At 41.2% G+C, this 17,014-nt stretch overlaps 1 protein-coding gene across 1 annotated transcript in view; it reads left to right on the forward strand.

Annotated features, from left to right (window-relative positions):
* FAM83E (family with sequence similarity 83 member E) overlaps nucleotides 1–12,465 on the forward strand; it is a 102,438-nt gene extending 89,973 nt beyond the window's left edge. Inside the window, exon 6 of the mRNA XM_063436815.1 lies at nucleotides 11,398–12,465. Coding sequence (XP_063292885.1) covers nucleotides 11,398–11,637 — 240 coding nt within the window. The 3' untranslated portion in view covers nucleotides 11,638–12,465. The remainder of the gene's footprint in view (nucleotides 1–11,397) is intronic.
* Nucleotides 12,466–17,014: the final 4,549 nt, after the last annotated feature.

The raw sequence follows: 17,014 nt of genomic DNA on the forward strand, positions 1-17,014 counted from the left end.
CAATGTAACAGACGTTCTAATTTGTCCATAGCTCCTCGTTTCTCTAACCCAGTGGTGAGTAGCCAAACGCCTCTTCCAGAACCTGAACCCATGCAATTGGGTAGCGCTAAACTCACTGAGGCAGAGAGACAACACAGACGTAACGAGGGGTTATGTATGTATTGTGGCAAGAAGGGACATCTAAGATCGTCATGCCCGGTTCGGCCGGAAAACTTGCACACCTAAGGCACGTACGGGGACCGACCTTAGGTGTGATGTATATGTCCCCTAAATTGACTAAGAACCGTTTCCTTGTCAAAGTAACCTTATCTTTCAAGAACACTACTGTTCAGTGTGAGGCTATGATTGACTCTGGGGCAGCGGAGAATTTCCTAGACAAAGAATTCTCTGCAAAACATCTCCTGCCCTTAAGACATAAAGAGAAACCGATAGCAGTCGAGGCCATTGATGGAAGGCCTCTTACCCAGCCTTTCATCACACACGAAACTCTGCCAATCACTGTTTCAGTGGGTATTCTCCACTCTGAAGAAATTACCTTTCAAATCATATCTTCACCTACAGTTCCGATAATACTCGGTTTCCCTTGGCTCCTGAAACACAATCCACGTTTGGATTGGATTGAAGGAGAGATTGTGAGTTGGGGTGAGAGATGCAAAGGTGTTTGCTTTAACCCCTTAAGGACACATGACATGTGTGACACGTCATTATTCCATTTTATTCCAGAAGTTTGGTCCTTAAGGGGTTAAGCAAATCCCACAACCTATTGGTACCATTAATGTTCCTGTTGCACCTCCCTTGACCACACAAATTCCACCGCAGTATATGGATTTGAAAGAGGTATTTAACAAGGTCCAGTCAGAAGGGTTACCTCCTCATAGACCTTATGACTGTACCATAAACTTATTACCAGGGACTATGCCTCCCAAGGGAGGAGTCTATGCCTTGTCCCCCCAGGAAAATCTTTGTTTGGAGGAGTATATTAAAGATGCTCTCAGAAAGGGTCATATCCGTAGGTCCTCCTCACCAGCCGGGGCTGGATTCTTCTTTGTCTCTAAAAAAGAAGGAGACCTACGCCCTTGTATCGATTATAGGGGTTTGAATAGGATTACCATAAAAAATGCCTACCCTATTCCCCTTATATCAGAGCTGTTTGACAGATTGAGGGGAGCTCGAGTCTTTACCAAGCTCGATCTCCGAAGCGCATACAATCTAGTCAGGATTAAGGACGGTCACGAATGGATGACCGCATTTAACACCAGAATGGGACATTACGAATACCTGGTTATGCCGTTTGGATTATGTAACGCTCCAGCGGTATTCCAGGATTTTATTAACGATGTCCTAAGAGAGTACCTTCACATGTTCGTTCTAGTGTACTTGGACGACATTCTCATCTATTCCCCAGACCTAGAGACACATCACGAACATGTGAGAATTGTACTGAAAACCCTGTTACAGAACGGCCTTTACTGTAAACTGGAGAAATGCCAGTTTGACCAAACGGAGATACAATTCCTTGGATACGTTATATCTCCGTCTGGTTTCCAGATGGATCCCCGTAAACTGGAGGCAGTCTTACAGTGGCCATTACCCAAGGGCCTTAAAGCCACTCAACGCTTTATAGGTTTTGCGAATTACTACTGCAAATTCATGAAGGGTTTTTCCTCCGTGATTTCCCCTATAACCAATTTAACCAAAAAAGGAGCAAATTGTACATCTTGGCCCAAAGAAGCAAGAGAGGCATTTGAACTGTTAAAATCTTTATTTTCCTCAGCACCTGTCCTGACCCATCCTGATCCAACCAAACCATTTATCCTAGAGGTGGATGCATCAGAGACAGGAGTTGGAGCCATTCTGTCTCAAAGAGAAAGTCCTGATACACCTTTACATCCTTGTGGATTTTACTCTCGCAAATTCACACCTGCAGAGAAGAATTATGACATAGGGAATAGGGAACTTTTGGCCATTGTACTTGCCCTTAAGGAATGGAGGCATCTCTTGGAAGGTTCCAAAGAGCCACTTTTGATCTTTACTGATCATAAGAATTTGGCTTATAATGGGGACGCTATGAGACTGTCCTCTCGTCAGGCTAGATGGTCATTGTTCCTCTCCCGATTCAATTTCATAATTACGTACAGGCCTGGTACTAAAAACACCAAGGCAGATGCACTTTCTAGGCAGTTTGAGACAGATGAAGCTCCGGAACAGGTGATATATCCTATTATACCTCCTGAATGCCTCATTGCCACTACAGTTACCGAAGTGTCTTCTCCACTCTTCTGTGCCATAATAGCAGATCAAACTCAGGCACCTGTGGGAAAACCTCCGGACAAACTGTATGTGTCACCTCAGTTTCGAAAGAAGGTACTAGATTTGTTCCATGACAACCTCGCAGCAGGCCATCCTGGAGTCCATAAAACCCTCTCTGCCATCTCCCGGAGGTTTTGGTGGCCTGCTCTTAGAAACGATATCAAAGAATATGTTGGGGCATGTCAAATATGTGCCGTTTCTAAAGTTCCTCCTAGATCGCCTCCTGGACTCTTACAACCACTGCCCATACCCAGTGCTCCTTGGACCCACTTAGCCATGGATTTCATTGTGGATCTACCCAGTTCAAACAGGTTTAATACAGTCCTTATGGTTATCGATAGGTTCACAAAGATGGCACATTTTGCCCCCCTTAAAAAATTACCATCTGCTCAAGATCTAGTTCAAATATTCTTGAGAGAGATCTTTCGGTTGCACGGTGTACCTAAAAGCATAGTATCTGACAGAGGTACCCAGTTTGTTTCTAGGTTTTGGCGTTCCTTTTGTAAGCAATTAGGCATTGAACTCTCCTTTTCGTCGGCGTATCACCCTCAAACTAATGGAGCAGCAGAGAGGGCGAATCAGTCTCTAGAAGCCTATTTACGTTGCTTTATAAATGCCAATCAGTCTAACTGGTGTGAGCTCTTACCCATGGCTGAGTTCGCCAGGAACAACGCCACTCATGAATCTTCTAATCATAGTCCATTCTTTGTAAATCAGGGTTATCACCCCGCTGTTTTTCCTTCTGAATTCTCAGACACGGAAATTCCTGCCTTGAACACCCGTTTGGAATCAATTCATGATACCTGGGATTCCGTCCATTCAGCTCTGCAGAAAGCTTCATTACGAGCAAAGGCCCAAGCTGACAAAAAACGGGGCGCTAATCCTGTATATCTTCCAGGTGACAGGGTGTGGCTCTCCACAAAACATATCAAGCTTAAGGTCCCGTCCATGAAATTTGCCCCTCGGTACATAGGTCCCTTTCGAGTTACCCAACGTATTAATCCAGTGACCTATTCTTTGGCACTTCCGGCTCATATGAGAATTGCAAATACTTTCCATGTGTCTCTGCTCAAGCCCCTTACTTGCAATCGCTACACCAGGTTATCCACTCCTCCTCCGCCCTTGGTAGTGGGTGATCAAGAAGAATACGAAGTCCATTCTATCATGGACTCCAAATTATCCAGAGGTGTCTTGTCCTATCTCGTTGACTGGAAGGGTTATGGTCCCGAGGAACGTTGTTGGGTTCCTACTGACCGGGTCCATGCGCCCCGTCTTATCCGGTCATTTCACAACCGCTTTCCTCTTAAGCCGGGTCCTTCCCGCCCGGTGCGCGGTCTTCGAGTGGGGGGTACTGTTGCGGTCACCGGCCCGCCGAGCCTCACGGCCGTGCCCGACCGGCACGGCCACGCCGACAACACGAGCTTACCTGCTCGTCGGCGAGCCGGGAACCGCTCCTTCCGTTCTTCCGGGCATCACGCCCGAATCAAACATGGCGCCGACCACGTGGTCGCGCCTAAGAGTAGCTCCGCCCCCGAAAATCATACCAACGTGTGCGTGATGTCACGACGTCAACGCACACGCACGTTTTGGGGTCAGAGGTCGCCCTCTGACCAATCATAGCCTAGAGAGGGGTATTTAAACCCCTAGCTTTTCCCATTACTTTGCCATGTCGTGGTTTCAGTTTCCTGATTTCCTGAGAGTGCTATTTCCGTGATTCTGATTTCCTGGTATCCTGATCCTTGGCGTTTCCCTGGTTATTCTGATCTCTGGTTTCCCTGACTTGGCTTGTTTTATCGGTATTGAGTATTTTCTGGCTTCCTTGACCTCGGCTTTCCCTTTGACCATTCTCTGTCTCTAGCGTATTAGTCCGGCCATTCTAAGGTCCGGTTTACGCTCTATCCTGTTATTTTCCTTTTCTTACCTATGTATATGTTTACATAGTTTCTGCGTGCTGGACCACATTACTAGTCGTGACAAGTAGCTGGAGGGAAGTATTGGAGGGTAGGGGTGGTATGCTCCAAGTGAGGTTGCGATAGAGAGATGAGAATTCATTCCTTAACGGTTTAATCTTGTCAGTAAAGTAACATGCAAAACTATCACCTGAACGATTAGTTTGAGGGGTGGCCACAGCAGGGCAAGGAAGAGAGTTAAACGTATTAAAGAGATGCCTAGGATTGCGGGAGCATGAACTAATGAGAAAAGAAAAGTAGGACTGTTTAGCAAGGGTGAGGGCTGCACTGTATGAGCGCAAGGCAAATTTGTAGTGTAGAAAGTCTGACAAGGTGGGAGACTTCCTCCACCAGCTGAATGGGAGCATCTCTGCAGACCACAGCTGGATGTGCGCCCTCCTTGAGGAGTGTGCTTGTAGCGGGACTGCAGCGTCTAGGGTAGAGGTGAGGGTAGCATTATATGAGGAGATAGCCAGAGAGGGACAGGAGAAGGATGGGATGGATGAGAGTTTGGAATGGAGATCAGCCAAAGAGTTGCTGGTGGTCAAGAGAATTCAGATTCCTCCAGAGTTGCGGGATTTTAGGTTAGCCCAAAGGAGGAATTGATTGAAATAAGTTTTGAGGCTACTGAGGACAAGGGTGGGTTAATGGAAATGTTGAAATCCCTTAGAATTAGGGATGGGATATTGCTTGAGAGGAAGTAAGGATACCAGGCAGCAAAATGGTTAAGGAAGAGACGAGGAGGACATGGGGGCCGATAAATAGTATGTATATATATTAAAATTCTATGTGTATATTTAAGTAATTTAAGTAATCTTTTAACATAGTTATGTGATTTTATTAATTAAAATTTGATTGACGTGCCTGACAACCCAGGCATAAAGTGCAGAGATTTTAATTCGCAAGCACTATATTTAACCCTGTAACTTTCCAAAACACCTGTACATGGGGCATACTGCTTTACTCTGGAGACTTCGCTCAACACAAATAAATGGTAAATTGTATGACAAAGATTATATTTTTAGTAAAAGTTAAGTTTTTTGCATTTTTCACACACAAACGGCACTTTCACTGACGATATTATTGTTGTAATGCGTTTTACTGTTTTGAAACACTAATGTTTGTGTTCAGTGAAGTCTCCCAAGTATAACAGTACCTCCCATGTACAGGTCTTATGGTGTTTTGGAAAGTTAGAGTCATATATAAGGCTTGCATTTTATTCTTTTCACATTTGCCAGTTTGGTAATGTTACCTTTGAGACCGTATGGTAGCCCAGCAATGAGAATTACCCCCATGATGGCATACCATTTGCAAAAGTAGACAACCCAAGGTACTGCAACTGGGTATCTCCAATATTTTTTAGTAGCCACTTAGTCACAAACACTGGCCAAATATTAGTTTTTTGCTTTTTTCACACAAATACAAATATGAACGCTAACTTTGGCCAGTGTTTGTGACTAAGTGGCTACTAAAAAAAAACTGGACATACTCCACTTGCAATACCTTGGGTTGTCTACTTTTGCAAATGGTATGCCATCATGGGGGTAATTCTCATTCCTGGGCTACCATACGGTCTCAAAGGTAACATTACTAATCTGGCAAATTTCGATGTGAAGAAACTGAAAAATGAAAAGTGCTATATTTTACCCTGTAACTTTCCAAAGCACTGTAAAACCTGTTAATGGGGAGTACTGTTGTACTTGTGAGACATTGCTGAATACAAATATGTGCATTTTATTGCAGTAAAAGCTAACAGGATTATGATATGTACAGCTAAAATGTCAGGCGGAACTACAAATTATTTTAAAAATCTTAATTTCTCACTTTTTTTATTTTATTCAAAATAAATTATGTTTCATATATGAATAGTTCATGGGAAATTAAATGTTTCTCCTGAACAAAATAATATATAATATGTGTGGGTGCACCTAATATGAAAGAGGTGAATTACGGTTGAACAGACATATAGCGCAAACTCCAGTTTTTGTTTACATTTTGTTTTGATCAGAACGTGTACTATTGACTCCATCCTGAAGGGGTTAATATTAGTCCCTGTACGCAGGTCTCTGTAGGAGCATGTTGCTACTTAGGTTGGAGCATTTGGCAAATTATGCATGTGGTCTAGTGGCTAGTTGTGTGCGGATATATATGTATGTGTGTATATTTACATATATGCTTTTGTGTGCATGACTGTGCGGTATATGCAAGGCCTCACTAATTATTCTTGACCAGTGCCCTGCAAATGGTAAGGGTGGCTGATATCTACCTTTTACATTTCCCTTCTCAATAATTAATTTCCACATCTTATATCACTTCAGTCCCATTTTTCACAAGCATTATACCTCCCTTTATAAACAGTAGACAGAAACAAAGAACCCCTGGCACTATTAACTATGCAATGAATATACATTATGGTTCTTGGAGTATCTTTTTAAAATATACATGTGAGTTTCACGTTATTGTGTTTTGTTTTCCGCATGTCAGTTGGTAGTGGGTGTCCCTTTTTGCATAATTGCTTTTCATATCCAAGCGTAATGTTATTTTCAAGCTTAAATTCACAGACCGGTTCCTTGCTGTAAGTATCTCTAATTTAAATAGTAAATACAATGCTAGAAAAATAAGTGAGCAGATATATATTGAAACAATGTAGTTACTACTCAAGAATATTAGAAACTATTTTTGATTGTAGACTAAAATACTGAGCAACAGTCACCCTTTCAAGATACACTATACTGTGCAGTTTCCTCCCTTGTCTAATATTTCCTCCGCCTTATTTCAATATTTGCTCTTTGTGTCCAGGTAATTTGTAAGCATACTTTTATAACTTACAGATGGGTTTAACTGGTGCAGTTTGCTAAAATATAAACTACTGTATCTTTGAATTCCTCATTATTCTACTGTTAATTGGGTTATAAGCACAATAACTATTCGTATTAATTTATACTCAAAGGGTTGGATTTACTCTGCTTACTAAAATTGAAGAACCGCTATTCAGTAAGCAGAGGAAGAATTTAACTTAAAGAGACACTGTAGGCACCCAGACCACTTCAACTAATTGAACTGGTCTCAGTGCAGTGTCCCTATTGCACTTAGTGCTGCAATGTAAAACATTGCCGTTCCAGAGAACGGCAATGTTTACATTGCAGCTCTAAGTCTGCCCTCAGTGGCTGTCTATCAGACAGCCACTTGAGGGGTTTCCGGAAACCAAACCTACTTTTGGTCCATTATCTGATGCTGGATGTCCTCACAGACCTTCGGTGTCAGATTTTCCCCATAGGAAAGCATTGAAAAATGCTTTCCTATGGGGAGGTCTAATGCACCCGTGGCCATTGCCACTCATGCGCATTAGGTCTTCTTCATCGACTGACGTTGGCGGGGGTGGAGCGTGGGCGGAGCCTGACCAAGCACCGAGGGACATTGACGCTGGATTCAAGTAAGAAGCTGGATTCATTCATTGACTTCCTGTAAGATATAGGGCTCAATTTAAAATTCTAGTTCTTGCTTTCAAATCTCTACATAATGCTGCTCCCACCTATCTATCCTCCCTAATACACAAGTATGTTCCGTCTAGGCCCTTACACTCTGCTGAAGACTTAAGTCTATCTTCTGTCCGTACTCCAACCTCTGATGCTCGCCTTCAATACTTTTCGAGGGCTACACTGTTCCTGTGCAACTCACTACCCTCCTCTGTTAGATGCTCACTTAGTCTCCACTCCTTCAAAAAAATCATTAAAAACCCACTTCTTCATAAAATCGTATCAATTAAACTGTTAATAGCTCCCGACTGATTCCTCTCTTGCAACTGTCATTAGTCTAATACTATCCTTACCTTTTGTGTCACTTTACTCCACTCCCTCTAGCATGTAAGCTCATTGAGCAGGGTTTGTATTCCTGACACTATAGGATCCCTTTCATTTTCTTTCAAAAGAATCTGCCCGTAATCTTTAGTTTTGCATACAGTGTGAAACTCTAGTAATCTAGAAACATAGAATGTGACAGTAGATATTCGGCCCATCTAGTCTGCCCGATTTTCTAGATACTTTCATTAGTCCCTGGCCTTATCTTATGTCTTGGATAGACTTATGCCTATCCCACACTTTCTTTACTGTGTTAACCTCTACCACTTCAGCTGGAAGGTTATTCCATGCATCCACTACCCTCTCAGTAAAGTAATACTTCCTGATATTATTTTTAAAAATTTGCCCCTCTAACTTAAAGGACCACTCTAGTGCCAGGAAAACATACTCGTTTTCCTGGCACTAGAGTGCCCTGAGGGTGCCCCCACCCTCAGGGACCCCCTCCCGCCCGGCTCTGGAAAGGGGAAAGTGTTTAAAACGTACCTTTTTCCAGCGGTGGTCGGGGAGCTCTCCTCCTCCGATCCTCCTCTTCTCCTCCCCGTCGGCTGAATGCGCACGCGCGGCAAGAGCTGCGCGCGCATTCAGCCGGTCACAAAGGAAAGCATTCATAATGCTTTCCTATGGACGCTTGCGTGCTCTCACTGTGATTTTCACAGTGAGAATCACGCAAGCGCCTCTAGCGGCTGTCAATGAGACAGCCACAAGAGGAAATAGGGGAAGGCTTAACCCATTCACAAACATAGCAGTTTCTCTGAAACTGCTATGTTTATGAAAAAATGGGTTAACCCTAGAAGGACCTGGCACCCAGACCACTTCATTAAGGTGGAGTGGTCTGGGTGCCTAGAGTGGTCCTTTAAGACTATGTTTAGCTACTTTTAAAGGGACTCTCTTTCATCAACATACATTTGATGCATTTGATTTGTATATCTATATTTATAAAACAATATCTGTCTATAAATATATAGATAGTTTTATTTAATTTTTTTGCATGCTGAAATCTTTGTAGTTTCACCTACCTCCTAAGCTATGCTCCCCATTCCATAAAAAGGTACACGGTTCAGCATATTACATGTGAGCAGAGGAAAATAGCCACATGGGTGAGAAAGTAAGTCCTATGCATGGTTACCTGCGTGGAGCACAGTAAGGGAGGAGATCCCAGGATTCAAAAACATGTATAACTTGATATACAAATATTCTAATTCTTTTTTAGATATTTATTTTTCACATGTGACTTTATGCAGCTAGTACATACAGTACCAGGTTTAGCTGTGCTCAGGATGCTCCTACAATGAGCAGTGCAAACAGTAGTAACCCTACGGTTTCTTCCCACTATGCGCTACCTTCACCTTGTAAACCCCGGGATACAATGTTTAGTCCATATGTCTGCTTTCCTCCATGTAACGGACACCTTCCATTAATGGACGCTTCCTAGCTTGCGCCGAGGACCACAAGCACCGCACTGGACACCACAACCACCGCAGACTCCACAACCGCCGTAGCTTAACTAGAGCCGCGCCGTCTTCCGTCCACCCTGGAATCAGCCTCTGTCCTCCAGGACCGTGTGGGGAAGTCCTCTACTCCAGGAGAGCGTATCAGGAACAAGGGCTAAGTGAGTAAAGCTCAAGGGAGTATGCAGAGCATAGCAATCCCCAGTGTGATATAGCAGTTCCCTCCAATAACGAGACAAGGTACTCTGCTTTTATGCAGTGCTCCCCTGCAAGGGAGACGCCCACAGGCAATTAGACATTAACCAATCAGATATCGGTTACATCCCACAGATTCCCTCCCCTCTGCTTGGGAGATAATTTAGTTTCTTACTGTATCTCCTCAATTATCTCCAAGCTAAAACTTATACATTTTTAAACAATTTTATAACTTTCTCATTTTACATCGTACATGAATAAAACTTACTTTTTATGAACAACACAACTTGTGGAACAACATATTCAAAATTCGTGAAAATCCGTTCAGTGGTTCCAGAAATATTAAAAAGTCTCTTTTGACCGAGAAAATGACTAAGTCCCATTCGAACGAGCGTTCGAATCTTCGAACAGGGCTTAGTCTCCAGCCGCGGTGTCGAAGAAGGTACGGGTCAGCGGTGTTCGTGCAATTGGGTAGCCGCAAACAGTTCCATAGATTTGGCTGCACACACCGCTGACCGCATTCGAATAAGTTAAAATGGCCGCCGCCACGTGTTCGTTTGTCGAATGACGGCCACTTCGACGACTTCGGCACTTCAACGACTTCGGCACTTCGACTACATCCGAAGTGCCAATTTAAAAGTACAAACCCTTTCTTTGTACCACACAGTTAAAGGGCCAGAAACAGTTTACAAAAATCCATTATGCCCAAATGCAGTTCTTAAAGGGCAATACATCCCAGGCCCATAGTCGCAGGGCAGGATGCTAGCGATCAGTCCTCTCCAATGCCCAGTGGCAAATGGCAGTTTGTCACACTCCACTCACTTGTAATACCCAATAAAGCTGCTTCAGTCCAGTCTCAAGCTGCACACAGTCAAAGAATAAGTATAACACTAATGTCTGTCTAGTGTGTATCTACCTGGGTATATTCTAATCCAGGCCACTTGGTTTATAATATAATTAATACATAATATGCAATAAAGTGTATTTATAACTATGCATCTAAACTGCTGACAGTGAGAGAAATGAATGACAGACATGAAGTGACATCCTTACTGCCTGGGTGTCATATCTTTCTAATGCAATCTGCTCTGCTTATACAATATACCTGTTCAGTTTACTTAGTATTGAGTTCTCAACTTGAAAGTAGGCACCCATGAAATAGGGAAAAAACCTTAGAGGTGAGCCTCCCTTTGCTAGGGAATTCTGAGGAGTCGTGTTCATTCTTTTTTCAGCCCATCCAGCTATTTAACATTTTGTAATTCAGCAATTAGTAAAGCTCATGATTTATAGTTATAGACAACTGCACCAAACTGGATGAAAGTAAGGTTTTTTTAGGGTTGCAAATGTTGTTTACTGACTAATCGCCATAGCCCTGCCATGGTGTGGAGCATGTTGGTGACCTAGATGATTTAGTAATCATATTAATGACTAATAAATGAGTAATAATGAATATACACTAATATTGTCTGATATCTTGATGTGTGCATATGCAGCATGTATATCAAACTCAGAGTGTATGTAAATTAGGTTTATAATAATCATAATGTATAACTTGGACAGCATGTTCGTATTATCTATTCAATGTGTAGTGTGGCCTCTGTTAAAAGTATTACTTTTTCTATTCACTTACTTACACAGAACAAATCTAGGTGGATGTCCAAAGATACTCCTGCAATGTTACTGATGCGACAGAGGGCTTATCCGAATGAAGATTCCAGAGTCCGTGAACCAGTAAACTCTGTTGCCTCAGGCTTTAAACCATCTGCAGTCATCTCACCTGTAAGACTACAAGGACAATTGGTACATAACATGAATGCTACTGCTGTGCCCAGACAATGGGTTAGTCCATCAAGACATATAAGACCTCGTTACTTCTAAAGTATTCTGTTGATATTTTATTTTTAGCTTTAAGCAACATTGTTTTTCTTAGTCAAGATAGTTTTAATATTATATTTTTTATCAAAACCTCATCAGCAAATAACTCAGATATTTTAAAATTCTGGGTGGTATATGTGAATATCAGTGAGCTCTTTGTGCTGTTATAACAAAGATGCCCGCATCCACCTGACGTTTACATGAGATTTTATTTCAGAGTTTTTGTTTTTACTGAGATGTTTATATTTTTAAAAAGGATTAACAAAACCATATTCACCATGGATGTCTTCTTCATTTTACCATTGAGCATGCTGAAAGACAAGACCACGTGGAAGAAACATTATATTGTATATTCACACTGGCAACTGAAATAATGCTCAAAAAGTGTACATTTGTTCAATAATGTGTAAAATGTGATCAATAAATTACTTATAATAGTTTACGAAAAGTTTATTTGAATTTTACTTTAACCGTGATTACATTGCTGAAGTTTTATGAGATTTATTATATTAACTGACATACACAGGGAATAATTTTGTGCTTAAAATATGTGTGAAACTAAATGTATTTAGTATTTCTGGATATTTTTGCATCATGTTTAAAGTAATTTATCTACTGCATGTTAACTATAATACCTTCAAGATAAATGAGTGCCATATTTACTAGTATTATAGTTAATGAAAGAAACAAATATAGTTGTTGTTTTTTTGTGTTGATGTAATATCCAAACATTCAAAAATGCAGTTAGTCTACTTATTTTTATTGTAAGAGCCCATTGTATTGTATAGGGCAGCAGAGCACTCTGTGATGATGCTCCTACCTCAATTTTAAATAAACTAGATTATAATCTGTGATGCCATGAAAATAGGTTTCTGTAACATCATGTGTTTTGAAGTACATGATACAAATATTGAGTAGTGGGTGGGAAGTTTCCATTTGAAAGTTTACTCAGTTCCTGTTCCTATGTCTGTTCCTACATGAATTCCTAATTAATTTACAATTACTGTCTCTGTGAGTTTTATCCCTTATCAAACCCCGATAACTACCCCGTTAAGGGTGCTTCCAGAGCCAATACCCAATATCATTCTTTAACATCCGCAGTCCTATATTCCTTACCCTCAGTGCTATCATTTTATTCCTCTGGCTCCCGTCAATCTCTTAGGTCTGTCTTTATCTCTCTAGCACCTCTTTTGATTCACTATCCATTAAACATTGTTTTCAAACAAAAATAAATATATTCAGCATATTCAGAATAATTTTGCTCTAATGTCTACGAATACAAAAACAAATTTTTATTGCTTTTATACAGTTAATTAAAATGAATATAATGGTTTTTACTTATTACTCCATTGCTGATTAAAATATGTGTACAAGCTCTTTTTTTCTGTTTTTATTATGCCAATATAAGATAATAACAATTTATTATTCACATTTTCATTACAGCAAAGAGGTGAGAAAATTAAACAATTGTGCTGTGTTGTTTTCCTTATACATTACTTAAAATACACCGTCTGTCCTATTCATTGATTAAATACTATATTTATTGATAGTGATTAAATATAAGGATTGTATGGTGTAGATCAAGCATGTCAAACTTGCGGCCCACAATGAATATCTTTGTGGCCCACCTGTCCTGCTGCTTTGTGCTGTGTCTACAACCAGCTGCAAGACAAGAAAGATCTTTCCTGTCTGCCCTGTCACGGCCAATTGTGTGCTCCGGTGGCCGCAAGAGCAATAAGCATTAGTCCACACCGGCTGCCGAATATGGGCATACAGCATGTGAAGTCATATCCTGCGGCTGCTCGGCGGCCCTGCAGTGCGCAGAGTGGCTGTCTGTCTGCAGAGCAGGACAGCCACTCCCCCCTTCCCTCCTGCTCGCTATGCCAGAGGAGCGTCTGGACTGCTTAAACAGAGAAGAGCAGGGCTGGAACTGGAGGACTGGCAGCTCATCTAAACGTAGGGGGACTTTCCTGTGTAGTGTGTTAAATTGGGAAGTGGGTGGCAGTGAATTAAATTGGGGAAGGGAGGGTCAGTGTATTGATTTGGGGAAGGGAGTGGGGCAGTGTATTAGAGTGTATTAGACAGTGTGTTAAATTAGGGGGAGGTCAGCTGTACATAGTTACATAGCTGGAAAAAAAACTTGTGTCCATCAAGTTCAGCCTTCCTCACATATGTTTTTGCTGTTGATGCAAAAGAAGGCAAAAAATACCTAGTCTGAAGCGCTTCCAATTTTGCAACAAACTAGGAAAAAAATCCTTCTTGACCCCAAAATGGCAGTCAGATGTCTCCTTGGATCAAGCAGCTATTACCCCACTATTTAGAAATTATATCTCTGTATGTTATGTTTTTGCAAGTATTTATCCAATTGCAGTTTAACCCCTTAAGGACCAAACTTCTGGAATAAAAGGGAATCATGACATGTCACACATGTCATGTGTCCTCAAGGGGTTAAACATCTGTATGGACTCTGATAAAACCACCTCTTCAGGCAGAGAATTACATATCCTTATTACTTATTACTTTTCTTTGGCTTAGATGAAATCTCCTTTCTTCCAGCCTAAATGTGTGACCTCATGTCCTATGTATTGCCCTGATTATGAATAGATTTCCAGATAATGTACCTTTCTGATATGTATTTGAATAGTTTCCATTTATCCTCATTGTTTTTTTAACTAAGGCGTTTATGCCAGTCAATATGTTGTAGAGCTGCCCTAATCTTATTGAAATTGGCTTTGTAAAAGTTATACGTTTGTGTATACTCCACGTGCTTTTGCTTTTTTGAGTTTATTAAAAAAATTACCATACTGTGATAACTATTTCCCAAATGCTCCCCTACTTGAATGTTGGTCAAAAGATCAACATTGTTTGTTATAACGAGATCCAGACAAGCATCCTTTCTAGTTGGTGCTTGTACCAGTTGTGACATAAAGGTGTCATTTAACACAGTCACAAACCTGATTCCCCTTGCCAAAGTACTAGTCACTCTATCCCAATTTATGTTTGGGTAATTAAGTGCTCTAAAAACCCAAAACCCTCTTTCCTGCACCAAGACACGCCCTGGCCTCTCTAATCTCCCGCTGCCTTTCTGCTGTAGCGCGTGGCACATAACCAAAGTTTCCGTCCAACTACCTTGACATATTAAGAAACCTTTGGTAATGGGACTGAAATGGTGAATGTATTTCTCATTACCAAAGTTTTCTTAATATGTCAAGGTAGTTGGACGGAAACTTTGGTTATATGCAAATGCACGTCTCCTTAAAATAAATTTGCTCTTATGTTAACTTTGAAGACCTACGAGCATGAGGATGGCCAGTGTCAGGTGACTTTTTATACTGTACTTTTCAAAGTAAACCTACATTTCTATAAAAACTAAAGTTTTTTTGTTTTTTTTTGCAGCCAACATAAACCTAAACCTTATTTATTTGGCCCCTGTTAGCCTTTGAATTTGACATGCTTGGTGTAAATGATAAATTTTTACAATGATGTATTCTAGAATTAAGAAATATCACATTATTTTATATATGTTAAGGTTTATTTTTAGGTCAAAAACAGAGAAAGTATTCAAGTCAGCAACCAATGGATAGTTACCCAGGAGAAGATAAAGGTTAATTTTAATTATGTCAATTCTGAAGAGCAGACTTTTCCAAACCAGCAATCAATAAGTTATTTTCCAGAAGAAGATAGAACAGAGGTGGAGAAAAATGTTGTTTTTCAACTGTCTTACAACATCAGCACTGCTCTTCCATATGGGAGTCAACAATTTGCACATTCTTTCATGGTTGCATTTGTGTGCAATGTCTATGTGTTTGAAAGTAAGCGTGTTTTTGTATGGAGTATCTGTTGCGTGAATGCAGAGGTATTTTTTTGTGTGTAGTATTTATGTTTGAATACAAGGGTACTTTTCACGGAGTGTTGACATGAGTGCATGAAGTGTATCTGAATATATTGCTGATGTTTTAATGCAAGGAGTGTTTGTATTTGAATGCAGGGTTATATTAATGTGTAGTGTCTGTATTTGGATGTAGGCATGCACAGAGTATGTCTGTGAATGCAAAGGAGTGGTTATGTGTAGTGTTGGCATTTGGATGCAAGTGTTTATGTGTAGTGTTGGTGTTAAAAGCAGAGTGTATTTTTGTACAGTGTTCACATTTGAATGTAGTGTTGGTGTTTTGCATGAGAGGGTGTATATATACTGCAGCACTCTGTTAGCATATGCATTGCCACACACAGACACACAGTGCCGCACACAGATACACACACAGCTGCACAGGTATATACTTTCTATACATATACAAAACCAGGGACTGCACCCTGGCTAAAACATTTTGTTTCATCACAGAGGTTGTTCAGTCTTAAAGAGAAGGGGCTCAAGGCTGTAGGGATGGTAAACTTGGGACATGGGTTCAGGTACTCAGCTGTCATCCAACTGAAGACACATTATGACATTTCAGCAATGCAATGTGACTTTTGTCAAGTCCTACTGATAGTAGCACATACCAAAAACCAACATGATAATATAACTGTTACGGGCGCTCTACAGATCATTACTGGATTACCTTGTTTTATGTTACCGTATACCCTTTTTCGGTAGTATTGCTGTATAGACACATTACACAAACCGCCAGGACTATGTTTTCGTGCATATGAACAAAGACCACCCGGCCCTTGGCGTGTGCCGCCACTTAACCCCTTTCACCTTTGAAACAACTGAACGGACGACCACTGGAAAGCTGCGGTCTGCGGTTAACTACAAGCCTAATTGACTGCCTCAGGGTGGCCTCGTTCGGATAATAATTCACCGAACGTAAACTCCCGAACGAGGACCACCTACACTCAGGCGTGTGGCCCCAATTAGAACATTGAGGCTGCGGTTAACCGCAGGCTAAGTACCCCCTTCAGGGCGGTCTTTGTTCGACTCACGAAGGGCTGGGACAACCATCCACGGAGCAGTATTCGCGCAACTGTTTAACCGTTACTCGCTCCATGGGTTTTAGGGCCAGGTACCGCTCGCTAATCAACCAACAGAAAACATGGCTGCCATCTCGTGTTCGGGACAAAAAGACACAAAAGGACTTTTGTATAAAAGGACTGGCTATACCGTTCGTGAGATCTGAGCGCTATTCGTCTATCTGCTGCGCTCAAATCTGGGCTATCCAACGAATGGTAGAATGTAAAAGTTGTCTACTGAAATGTAACAATTATGTATTTTTATGCTGTTTTACCTGTTATAATAACACTTGGGATTTTGGGCGCTTGGAGATAATTAAATTGCCATAACCGTTAGAGTCATTATCTCTAAGCTGGGCGGTGACCATTTCAAACGATACACTATAATGCCATTGGTCAACTGTTTATATTGTCCCTGTATCCCATAAGGTCC

This window comes from Pelobates fuscus, chromosome 11, assembly GCF_036172605.1.
Source record: "Pelobates fuscus isolate aPelFus1 chromosome 11, aPelFus1.pri, whole genome shotgun sequence".
Classification (NCBI taxonomy): Eukaryota; Metazoa; Chordata; class Amphibia; order Anura; family Pelobatidae; genus Pelobates; species Pelobates fuscus.